The sequence below is a fragment of the Monodon monoceros genome, unplaced genomic scaffold (assembly GCF_005190385.1).
Source record: "Monodon monoceros isolate NGI ecotype Baffin Bay Population unplaced genomic scaffold, NGI_Narwhal_1 Super_Scaffold_18, whole genome shotgun sequence".
In the NCBI taxonomy this organism is placed as follows: Eukaryota; Metazoa; Chordata; class Mammalia; order Artiodactyla; family Monodontidae; genus Monodon; species Monodon monoceros.
In genome coordinates this window covers 78,455,391-78,467,139 of record NW_021703774.1, presented here as the reverse complement: position 1 = coordinate 78,467,139, position 11,749 = coordinate 78,455,391, and the positions used below count along the sequence as shown (strand labels likewise).

Here is an 11,749-nt window from a genome sequence, read left to right as displayed (position 1 = left end):
ATATAAGAAATATAACAAACAAGAAGCAGGAAGAAGAGGGAAGAGGAGGCGGGGGAGGGGGATGGAGAGGAGAAGGCTCCTGGGTGGCGTGGCGCACCTGCTCCTCCAGGCGCTGCCCAGCCCCCCGTCAGCCAGGGCTGAACCCCCGCAGGATAAGGAAACCTGCGTGGGTCCCAACAATCAAAGCTGCATCTGTGACACAGGACACTGCTGTGGACGGTCTCAGTGCTGCAGCTACTGCTATGAACTCTGGTGGTTCTGGCTCGTGCGGACCATCGTCATCCTGCTGAGCTGCTGCTGCGTGTGCCGCCACCGCCGAGCCAAGCACCGCCGTCAGGCCCAGCAGCGGCAACATCAAATCCACCCGATCGCCTACCGGGAAGCCCACGATTACTCAGCGCTGCCATTTCATTTCAGGTTTTTGCCAAACTCTTTACTACCTCCTTATGAGGAAGTGGTGAACCGACCTCCGACTCCTGCCCCACCATACAGTGCCTTCCAGCTCCAGCAGCAGCTGCCTGCACAGTGTGGCCTTACAGGCGGCAGCCCCCGGGCGCCGACCCCACCGGGGGCTCAGAGCAGCCCCTCGTCCGGGCCCAGCAGAAGCAGCACGCGATCCCCGAGCATCGCTGACCCTGAGCCCTCCAACGTGCCAGCAGACCCAGCAGCAGCCACCAAAGCCCCCAGGATGGAGCCCAGCGGCTCTGTGGCCGGCCTGGGGGAGGTGGACCCTGGGGCCTTCCTGGACAAGGATTCCGAACGTAAGGAGGAGCTGCTGAAAGAGTACAGCTCCGAGCAGGGCGGCGCCCTCCCTGACAGCAAAGGCAAGACGCCCGGCAGACGTCGCAGCTTCACAGGTGACTCGGGCGTCGAGGTGTGTGTGTGCAACTGGGGCCACCATGATGACGACCTCAAAGAGTTCAACGCGCTCATCGACGATGCTCTGGACGGGCCGGTGGACTTCTGCGACAGCTGCCACGTGCGGCCCCCTGGCCACGAGGAGGAAGGGCTCTGCCAGTCCTCCGAGGAGCAGGCCCGGGAGCCCGGGCACCCTCACCTGCCGCGGCTGCCTACCTGCCTGCTGCTGAACACCATCAACGAGCAGGACTCCCCAAACTCCCGGAGCAGCAGCTCCCCAAGCTAGAGCAGGCCCTGCCTGCGCCCGAGAACTTGGCGACGCAACCAGGGTAGGGGAGAACCATGAGAGGAGCATTAAGTGACTGTGTTCCTTTTTTTTTTCCCTCTGCTCCTGCGTTTTCCTGCATCTCCAGGTACAGTTTGGGGTGTGGGTGCCTCGCCCCCCATAGATACAGTGTCACGGAGAGCCGAGAAGTTGTCCTGTGACTCATTCCTCATACCCCACCCTGTCCCCCTTTACCTCTTTTCAAGTCACGTGTCACCACTACCTGCTTGGGTCAGAGAGATGTGCGTTTCAGAAGCCTCCAAGGAGAGGATGAGACTGTGCCCTGAGGTGACTCTTGGTGATGGAGTGGATTCATGTTCTGGTGTGAGTTGATGAGAACCTCGCCGCGTCTCAGTCTGAGAGAGGTGGCAGGTCTCAGCCCTGGGTGAAGCCCCCGTGGTCCGGGGATTGTCGTCCCTCGCTGCCAGTGTCTCTGGAGCCGGAGTTGGGCCCCTCCTGTGGGAGGATGAGAGCTGACCGGCGGTTTCGTGGTGGGTTGGTAAAGGGCTTTTGCTCTCAAATTCCAGGTGATGAGATCAAAGTGGCACGATGCATCCTGGAGGGGCCCCTTCCCAGCAGGTCCTGGCTGGCCGCGGACTGGTTCAGTGTGGAAGATTACACCTGCCTTCTCTTTGTTTTTTTTCTTTTTAAAAAAACAACAACAACAAAAGCGAGCTGAAACTAAGAACTTGACCAGTGGGCAGGCAAGAATTCTGTTTTAGAAAAGGAAAATTTGTGGCTTTTTCCCAACTTGGCCTTCAAAGAGTCCTGACTACAGTTGAGCCAGAAGGAGATGTTTTGTGTGCAGGCTTGGCTGGGGGCTATCTCTGGAACTTCTGCGGGTGAGCAGAAGGCCCTGCACTGTGGCAGTGGATAGAGGTGCAGCTTACCGCATCTCTGCCCTTTGATCTGTGTCCACAGGTGACCAGTACCCTCCCCCATCCCAAGAACACATCTGCCGGCCTTCATGTCTCACTGTTCTCTACGAACAAATGAGGAAGCTGTGGGTCCTGAGAAAGGGCGGTTCCGCAGCCTGACTCTCACACAGTATTTTCTCTTGATTCTGAGTAAGTTGTTTTGTTTATTTGTTTGTTTTTTCAAACTGGCCATTTGGAAAAAATGTCTTGGTTATCTGTGGTTTTCGTGTCCTTTCGCTGCTCCACCCCTCCTTGAGTGGGGTAACTAATTTTTGTAGCCTATGTAAAGTGTCTAAGTGGCCCAGGTAGGAGGGTGAAAGCAGCCATCCTGAAGGACCACAGGATCCTTATTACTGTAGTTTGGCTTCAAAAACCAGTTGAGCTTTGACAGGAATAATCTGAATGGAGAAAGCAAACTGCCGAAACTAACATTCCCCGTCCAGCCCTGTTCATATGAAGAGTTTGGTTCTTCCCCCACTCTTGAATGATGACATTCAGACTAGGCGTTGATGTTATGGTAAGAAAGGAAGGTGTATATATATATATATATATATATATATATATATATGAATACACATGTATATATGTGTATATATATATGTATATATACACATACACATAATATAGACAAATCCAAGGCTGTGAGGTGAACGAGTGTCTGAGTTTGGAGTCTACAAAACCAAAATCCACGTTGAACAAAGTGCAGTCTGTATACAGCGACATTTTGGATAACCTGTGTGTGTCTGTTGTGTGTGAGCCCGCAGCCCTATTTTCCTGTGATAACACTTGGAACGGCAGCCTCTCTGCTCACGTTACCCACGCGTTTGGAGCAGGCGCAGCCCTCTCAAGGTAATTTCTTTTACGCATTTACTGTTTGCTGAGCAAACGTCTGACTGTGCGCTTGGGCGTACTGAGCAGCGCTGTCGGCGGCAGTCCCCACGTTTGCCAGAGCTCCTGTGCTCCAAGTAGAGGTTTTACTCTACCCATCACTGCAATTTGCACATTGCTCCGTGGACACTCGGAGGCCTGTGTTCTGCTCCCTGTAAACGGAAACGTGCTCTGAGCCTGTTTGCCTCCCTCAGCTGCTCCTGGCCCTCGGCCGCAGCCCCCGGGGGTGTCCACAACCGCTCGGGACAGAAGGCCAGGGTGGAACCTCAGACAGAAGCTGGACTGGATCTTCAGTGTCCAGCTTGGACTGGCTGTGGCCCAGACGTCAGCCCTGCCCAGAATTGCCAGGAGGGTTTGGCGGCCACCATAGTGTCGTAGGGCTTACCTCCCTCTGCTGAGGTCCAGCGCGCGGCTGGTATGTGGTGAGAGTGGGCAGGAGTGTGCCAGCAGCCCTCAGATGCCTTTCCTGCCACTTTTTTTTTGTTTGTTTTTATCCCAAACAACTCACTGAAGTGTCTCAAAGGAGATCAAGTTTTACCAAAATGAACCCTGCTTGAGTTAACTGGTTGAAGGGATGGATTCTGGCCCTCTCAGGATTCCTTCTCGTCAGAGTGGGGAACTGGTCCACGTGTTTACTGCTGGGTTTACTGCAGCATCCAATGCGAAAGGCACGAGAAGAAAACGCAGCCGTTGGAGCTGGGCTCGAGTCCAGCGTCACAGTCTGGTCCCTGCTACATGAGGCTGCCCTGCGTGATGAAAGACGGAAGTAGGGAGCTGAAGGACTCGGGAGGGGGCCGGGGAGATTTGAGGGAGTCTGGTGTTCCAGGTGAACGAGAAGAAAGGGGTTGGTCTAGGGTTTGGTGCTACAGTTGGAAGATTTGCAAATGCTAACACATTCCCCTGTGAGGCACATCACCCTTTGGCAAGTTATTGCGAATATGTATTTTAAGCAATAAGATTCAGCTGGTCAGACTTTTCTGGGCAGTCTCGGTGATGCATTTCCTGTGCTGTGATTGTTCTGAAGACAGGGTGGCTCTAACCACTGTGAGAAGCCCAAATAAAATCGATCCCCGAAAAAAAGAAAAAAGAAGCAGACTCACAGATACAGAGAACAAACTAGGAGTTACCAGTGGAAAGAGGGAAGGGGGGAGGGGCAATATAGGGGTAGGGGAGTAAGAGGTACAAACTATTAGGTATAAAATAAGCTACAAGGATATATTGTACAACACGGGGAATATAGCCAATATTTTATAATTACTATAAATAGAGTATAACCTTTAAAAATTGTGAATCACTATATTGTACACCTGTAATTTGTATAATATTATTATACATCAACTATACTTCAATTAAAAAGAGTTAATAGTTTGTTGTTAAAAACATTTTTCAGGGCTTCCCTGGTGGCGCAGTGGTTGAGAGTCCGCCTGCCGATGCAGGGGACACGGGTTCGTGCCCCGGTCCACATGCCGCGGAGCAGCTGGGTCCGTGAGCCATGGCCGCTGAGCCTGCGCGTCCGGAGCCTGTGCTCCACAACGGGAGAGGCCACAACAGTGAGAGGCCCGCGTACCGCAAAAAAAAAAAACATTTTTCAAAAGACTATAATTATATATGCAATTCTATTACTTAACATTCTACAAACATTAACATTATACATTAATATTTCTTTGATCACCTTGAGTTAATAACAATTAATGTCAATTTTGCTTAGGTTTTAGTTTAAGTTTCATACAAACCTTTAAAGGAAAAATGTTTTCAAGACCATTATGAAAGAGGAAGATGGTGGCTAATAAGCGCATGAAGAGGAGCTCAACATCAATAGTCATTAGGAAATGCACATTAAAACCAAGCTGAGATATCACTTCACAGCTGCTAGAATGACTATAATAAAAAAGACAGACAATAACAAGTGTTGGTAAGGATGTGGAGAACCTGGAACCTTTATATGTTGCTCTTGGGAATGTAAAATGGTACAGTCACTTTGGAAAACAGCTGGTAACTCCTTAAAAATTGACACATAAACTTACCACCTGACCAGCAATTCCTCTTAAGGTATCTATCCAAGAGAAATGAAAAAAAAAAAAAGTCTATATAAAGACTTGTTAATGTTCATTACAACATGCTTCCTAATAAACCCCAAGGGAAAACAATCCAAGTATAATGGAATACCATTCAGCAATAAAATGATTGAAACACTGATATACACTACAACACGGATGAACCTCAAAACATTATGCTAAATGAAAGGGGACAGAGGCAATGGACTACATATTGTATACTCCATTTATAAGAAGTGTCCCAAAAGGCATACTTATAAATACAGAAAGCAGATAGGTGGTGGCCTTGGTGCTGGGGGTGTTAGTGGGAACTGACTACATACAGATTTGAGGGAAGTTTTGGGGGGTGATGGAAATGTTCTAAAACTAGATTGTGGTGATGGTTGCACAACTTTATAAATTTACTAAAAAAGTATTGAATCGTACACTTACTAAAAAAGAAAAGTGGATGAAGGAGGGCCTGATTTGAACCATTCTGGGGATAATATTTTAAGACCAGTGACATTTGGAACGTAATACAAAATATGGTACAACAAAAGAAGTTGTAAAATCTCTTCAATTTTCCAATTCTAACCAGATTTGTCTTTACTATATTCTCATCCTGACTGTGCCTTTATCAAAGTTTAAAATGGTCATATATTTGAAAGGCACAAAATAAAATGAAATCGAATTACCATTACATATCGTTAAATAAAAAGAATGAAAACAGCAGAAAAGGTGGACCTTGTGTTTGGCTTTTGTGTTAATATGCTGCTACCTAGTGATCACTTATAAAATGGCAGGACTTGGTTTTTTTTTTTTTGTCTTGGATTTGTTGAGCCACGTCTGTATAACAGAAATATCTGAATGCTTGGCTATGTGTAGGTTAAATATCTAAATGAATCACTGAATAATTTATGCTTCCTAAAAATACTGTAGTGGCAAGAACTGGATTGGGAGTCCCCCCAAAATGGCTTCCAGTCCCCGATCTGTCCAGTGTCAGCTTTCTGACTTTAAGCCAGGAATAGATTCATCTTCTGGTTCCAAAGTTCAAGGAGAGGCTCTGTAAGGAAGTGGCTAATAGCATGGCCTTCGGGCAAGCTCCTTAACTACTCTAAACTTTGGTGTCCTATTTTTTAAAATGGGGATAGAAGAATACCCACTTCCAGGGTACCTGTGAGAACTACATGTAAGAATGCGTGTAAAAGCACTTATCTCAAAATATACCTCAGAAGTTAGGCTACAGTGATGTTTCCCTATAGTAATAATGTGCCTCACGGGGACAAAAAATCCTTTATCTACTGTTTAAAATTAGTTACCACTCCCCACCCCAAAGCAATTAACAAAAACCCAGAAGGATATAAATTCAAAATATACTTAGATTATCAGCTAATTGGAAAAACATATTTGGACAATTTCATTTTTTAAAATAATGAGTAAAGGTAAAGGTTGCATAGAACTTGGCATTTTACAAATAACTTGGAATTTGGACTTGCTGATTATTTTAAAACAATCCAGACAGTAACAGGGATGTCAAGGGGTGACTTCTAGCTGGTACTCTCACCACCAGTATCTTATGGATGCCTGTCATGTTTAATATATGCCAGCCAGCACAATTCTGACCAGATAAAATACAACTGTTTCATTTCCGCAAGAATTAAAATGAGTGTTTGCTCCACTCTGGATTTTATTCCACAAGTCAGTGAACCATTCTGCTTAAGGATTAATGCCATCTAAAACTAAAGGGTTTCTACTATTTACTCCTTCATCCATTAATTTCCTTAGGATGTCAAAACATCTAGGTGATTGATCTTAGGTTTTATTTTCCAGGCAGATGTTTTGGCATTGCTTATACAGTGTATCTTTGTCTTTAACAGCTTTATTGAAGGATAATTTAGACACCATCGAGTTCACCTATTTAAAGTGTACAGTGCCCTGAGTCTTGGGAAATGTATGTAGTCGTGCAGCCATTACGACGATCCAGTTTTAGAACAGTTCCATCACATACTTTACGTTTGACCAGCCCCATACAGAAAGAATTTATTGGCTCATTAACCTGTGGATTTAAACTATCTAGCTCTAGGACCTAGCCTAGCCATTCATTCTGAATCAATCAAGTTTTAAAGAAAAACAAACTCAAAGTCTCAACTTTACTCAAAATAGGGGTCCATAAAGCACATCGTGTCCAAAGGGCTCTCCAAGAGTCTACAGGCTAATTACGGATATAAATTAAAAATAAGTTAATATATACACACTAATGTATGTATTTTGAAAAGTGTATATTGTATAATTCACTATAGTTTATGCCAATATTATGGCCACCTTTCACAAAAAAATTTGTTTGTATTTTCACTCTTATAAATATGATTAAGTGGGACAAACTGTCCAGAGCTTAAACATTTTGTTCTAGCGTATTCCAAATTTATGGGAGAAATATTTCCCCTTTCTGTGATTTGGCTGTGCACACTTTCATGGGGTTGGACCTGATACTGGCTTGAATACTTGCAGAGGAAGAGCTTCTTCCTCAGTGGGATATTTAAGAGGCCCCAATTTTGTCTTATTTGTTTCAAAAACACATTATTCAATAAATAATTAAATTATCATGCCCCTTTTCCTGCAAATCCAGTATTCATGGTCCTCTTCTCTTAATACAGCATCTATTAAAAATGTGCATAAAAAACTCTCAATGCAACAATTACAATCTGGGAATAATGAAAATGCCTCTATTTATTTATTTGTTTTTTGCTCCTTTCCTGTCTCTACGTTTATCTATAGGTGTTTCAGAAGGGATAGTTATGTATAAACTAACTCCACTTTGCTTCCAGACACATCTTTATCTAGTCCTACAGAGTTTACTGCTAACTCCACTCATCTTGACATTTAAATACTATTTTACATTGTTTTAAGTGTTCAGTATGTGCTAGTTCTGTCTCCTCCAAATACTGAGCAAGCTCTTTGTGGTTAGAATAGTCATCTTAGGCCTTTCCTGGTGGTGCAGTGGTTGAGAGTCTGCCTGCCGATGCAGAGGACGCGGGTTCGTGCCCCGGTCTGGGAGGATCCCACGTGCCGTGGAGCAGCTGGGCCTGTGAGCCATGGCCGCTGAGCCTGCGCGTCCGGAGCCTGTGCTCCGCAACGGGAGAGGCCACAACAGTGAGAGGCCCGCGTACCGCAAAAAAAAAAAAGAAAAAAGAAAAAAATAGTCATCTTAAACTTTGTGTATGAATAAATGAATTGTATATTTCTCAAGCACGTGGTCCACATTGGGCACAAAAAATGCTAATAAGGGCTCATTTAATTAATAAATGATAATTTGGGGCTTCCCTGGTGGCGCAGTGGTTAAGAATCCGCCTGCCAGTGCAGGGGACATGGGTTCGATCCCTGGTCCAAGAACATTCCACATGCCACGGAGCAAGTAAGCCCGTGCGCCACAACTACTGAGTCTGCGCTTCTAGAGCCCGTGCTCCGCAACAAGAGAAGCCAAGAGAAGCCATTGTAATGAGAAGCTGGCGCACCACAACGAAGAGTAGCCCCCGCTCGCCGAAACTAGAGAAAGCCCGCGTGCAGCAACGAAGACCCAACGCAGCCATAAATAAATAAATAAATAAAATCTATTAAAAAAAATAAATAAATGATACCTCAGGTTTGTCTCCCCTCCTCTGGAACCCCTAGGACATTTACATTTATCATATAGCCCAGATTTCCTAGAATTTGCAGATTTCCTGTCCTACGGTCTCCATAAGTACAGTTGCACACGCCATATGTCTGGACATATGGTCCTCAGTAGTTGTAAGACGAAGCCATCTTTCTTGCAATAAGTCTCTGATTTCTATTTCTCCCTTTTTGTTGACTAAGAGATCTGATTACGATTTCAAATAGTCCCCTTTCTTTTAACTTCACCCTCGATTTTTAATATTACAAAAAGCATACTAGTAGAAAAAGTCTGACAATACGAAGTGTGCAAAATAAAACTCCCTTTCACCAGAGACAATCTATTTCTCCTGTTGTTTCCACTTTGACATTTCTAACTCAGGTCTCCTACACCGAGCGCCTAGAGAACACTGAGTACACAGAGGAGGCATCTGCGCTGTCCCCTGGGCACCCGTCGGCAGACGGCCCACTCGCTAATTCTCTGACCTCGGGTGAGTCACTCAAACGTTTATGAGTGTCGGGGGTCCTTAAAATGCTGCGCATGTCACCAGGTTGTCAAGAGAGATATGTATGGGTTAGCGCTTTGTGTTGTGTAGCCCTAGTCTTTATGCCTGCTTTACGATAGATTTGCCAGTTCACCCTGCAGCTTTAAAGGACGCCCCATCAGCCCTCACTCGCGCCCCGCCCCTCGCCCCTAAATTGCAAATCCAGTGCCTCCTCCTGCGGTGGCCGCTTCTCAGGGACTCCTCCCCTCCCCAGTGACCCCTCGCGGAGGCAGAGCGCCCACTAGCGCCAGGCCCCGGCTCGCAGATGACCGCGAAGCTCCAGGCGCTCTTGGCCTCCGGGAGAAGGCATCTTTCTTTGCAGAGGAGTTTGTAACGTCTGCTTCCTCTAGGGCCGCCTCTAGCTCTTAAATGAATATACGCTAGAGTCGCCCCGCTCACAGTCCCGTTCTTTCGTCTTCCAAGACCTGCAAAACAAAGCTTCCCTCGGCCCGGAAGCCCTGCCAGCCCCCAAGCCTCCCTCTAGCACCAGCCACGCCCCACCAACCAGACCTGGTTCCCCCCTCCGCCCCCTGGCCTCATTTTTGATTTCGGCGCGCCGCGAGCCTAGGTTGGAGGTGAGCACACTTCCCGTCTCATTGTAGCTAGGGTGGGTGGGGCTAAGGCCGCGGCGGTGAATTATGGGGGTTAAGACTACAGGAGGTGGGTGACGATTGGTTCGTGAATGAGGAGGGCGCAGTAAAAGGCGGAAGCAGGTGTTGGGGGTGGGGTGGTTTCGGGGAAGAGGAAAGAAGCAGTGGGATGGAAGTAGTTGGGTGTCCACAGCACGGTAGGAGGTCAGGGTGGTAGGGTCCTTCGGGGTCTGTCAGCCTAGCGTGGCGTAATCATTGTTGACCTTCTCTCCTCAGGGACCTTATGTTTTCTGAAGACCGGCGTCCGAGATGGCCCGAATAAAGGAAAGAGCTTCTACGTGTGCCGGGCGGACACATGCAGCTTCGTGCGGGCCACCGAGTAGGTCTCGAGCTGGGCACGATTCCCTGCGACTGCGCGTGGCCTCGCAGGAGGAGTCTCCGGCTCCCCGGCTTCCCACAAGGACTAGGAGATCTGGGACCCCTGGTCTGCGGAGCCAGGGCCCTTTAAGTAGTTGGTAATCCCAGGAAAGCGTGGCATGTTAGGGACACGCTCCGCCACTGCTTCCTGTGTGACCCAAGGCTGGTTACTTTCCCTCTCTGGGCCGCCAATTCCCTCACTTATAACATGGAGGATTGGCTACATCTGGATCCTTCTGGTCCTTTTCAGTTCTGGGTTTCTGTTCACCAGTCAGGCCTTGACCCTCCCTTCTCCTGCTTGAACATTACCCCCTTCCCATTTAAGTGAGGCATACAGGCATAGCAGAAATGAACTGGTGCCAGCTTTGCACTAGTTTTAGGCCGAACTGGTTTTTATTTATTTATTTTAAAAATTTTACTTATTTATTTTTGTTTGCATTGGGTCCTCGTTGCTGCACGCTGGCTTTCTCTAGTTGGGGAGAACGGGGGCTACTCTTCGTTGTGGTGCGCAGGCTTCTCATTGCGGTGGCTTCTCTTGTTGTGGAGCACAGGCTCTAGGCACGCGGGCTTCAGTAGTTGTGGTGCATAGGCTCAGTAGCTGTGGCGCATAGACTCAGTAGTTGTGGCCCGTGGGCTCTAGAGCACAGGCTCAGTACTTGTGGTGCATGGGCTTAGTTGCTCCGCAGGATGTGGGATCTTGGCGGACTAGGGCTCGAACCGGTGTCCTCTGCATTGGCAGGCAGATTCTTAACCACTGCGCCACCAGGGAGGCCCTCCAACTGGTTTTTAAATGTTTGAAGTTAGAACACTCTGGTAGTCAGATTAACAGCCCCCTTTAAAAAATAGTATTCTCTGCATTTAAGTGGTGAGATTGATATTCCAAAGAAACAAATTAGGGATAAAAGCTGAAAGAAACATCAGAAATCCTGAAAGAAACGTCAGAAATCTGATTCAGCAGTCTAGTTTTTTACAAAGGTGAAAGCTGAGACCCAGAAATATTAAGCATCTTCTTTGAAGTGAGGAAAGTTAATACTGTTCTCATAAAGTGTTGTTAATGTTTTCACAGTACCAAGTGTCCACAGTTTCTATGTGAAATTTTAAACTGTCACATCATTATGCATTTTTCCTGCTTTCTACTTAACTTGGTTTAGAAAAGGTATTTTTCTACATATGTAAGGCACATAATGGATATCCATACTAGAAAATAAAGTATTTTTTCAACACATACATTAACTTCTCATGTTTCCCCCAAATGATTTAGATGATTTGTGTTTTTGTTATGCTTTGAAACTAAGTTGAAGATTTTTACCCTTTTTCAGATTTAGAAAATAAATTTTTAGAGAAAATATTTTCTTAGCCTTCTAATAAGTTTTTACACTTGAAAGAAATTACTGGGATCCAATTTAATTAAATACAAAGTGACTCTATTTAAATCAGTGTTAAGTCTTAAAATAGAAGGGACCAAACAAAAATACTCAAGCTATCAACACCATATCATTATGGCAGAGTTTACTGTTTAATTTCTGAT

General features: G+C 46.3%; 1 protein-coding gene and 1 pseudogene across 4 annotated transcripts in view; both read left to right on the top strand.

Annotated features, from left to right (window-relative positions):
• Window positions 1-61: 61 nt before the first annotated feature.
• Window positions 62-1,144, top strand: LOC114897779 (annotated as a pseudogene).
• Window positions 1,145-9,930: 8,786 nt separating this feature from the next.
• Window positions 9,931-11,749, top strand: part of TTF2 (transcription termination factor 2) — a 41,444-nt gene continuing 39,625 nt past the window's right edge. For all 4 annotated transcript variants that reach the window (XR_003794427.1, XM_029228519.1, XM_029228520.1 and 1 more), the window contains exons 1-2: window positions 9,931-10,001; window positions 10,081-10,183. Coding sequence is in view for 3 of the 4 variants with exons in the window: in XM_029228519.1 (XP_029084352.1) it covers window positions 9,974-10,001; window positions 10,081-10,183 (131 nt within the window). In the remaining variant the exon portion in view is untranslated. The remainder of the gene's footprint in view (window positions 10,002-10,080; window positions 10,184-11,749) is intronic.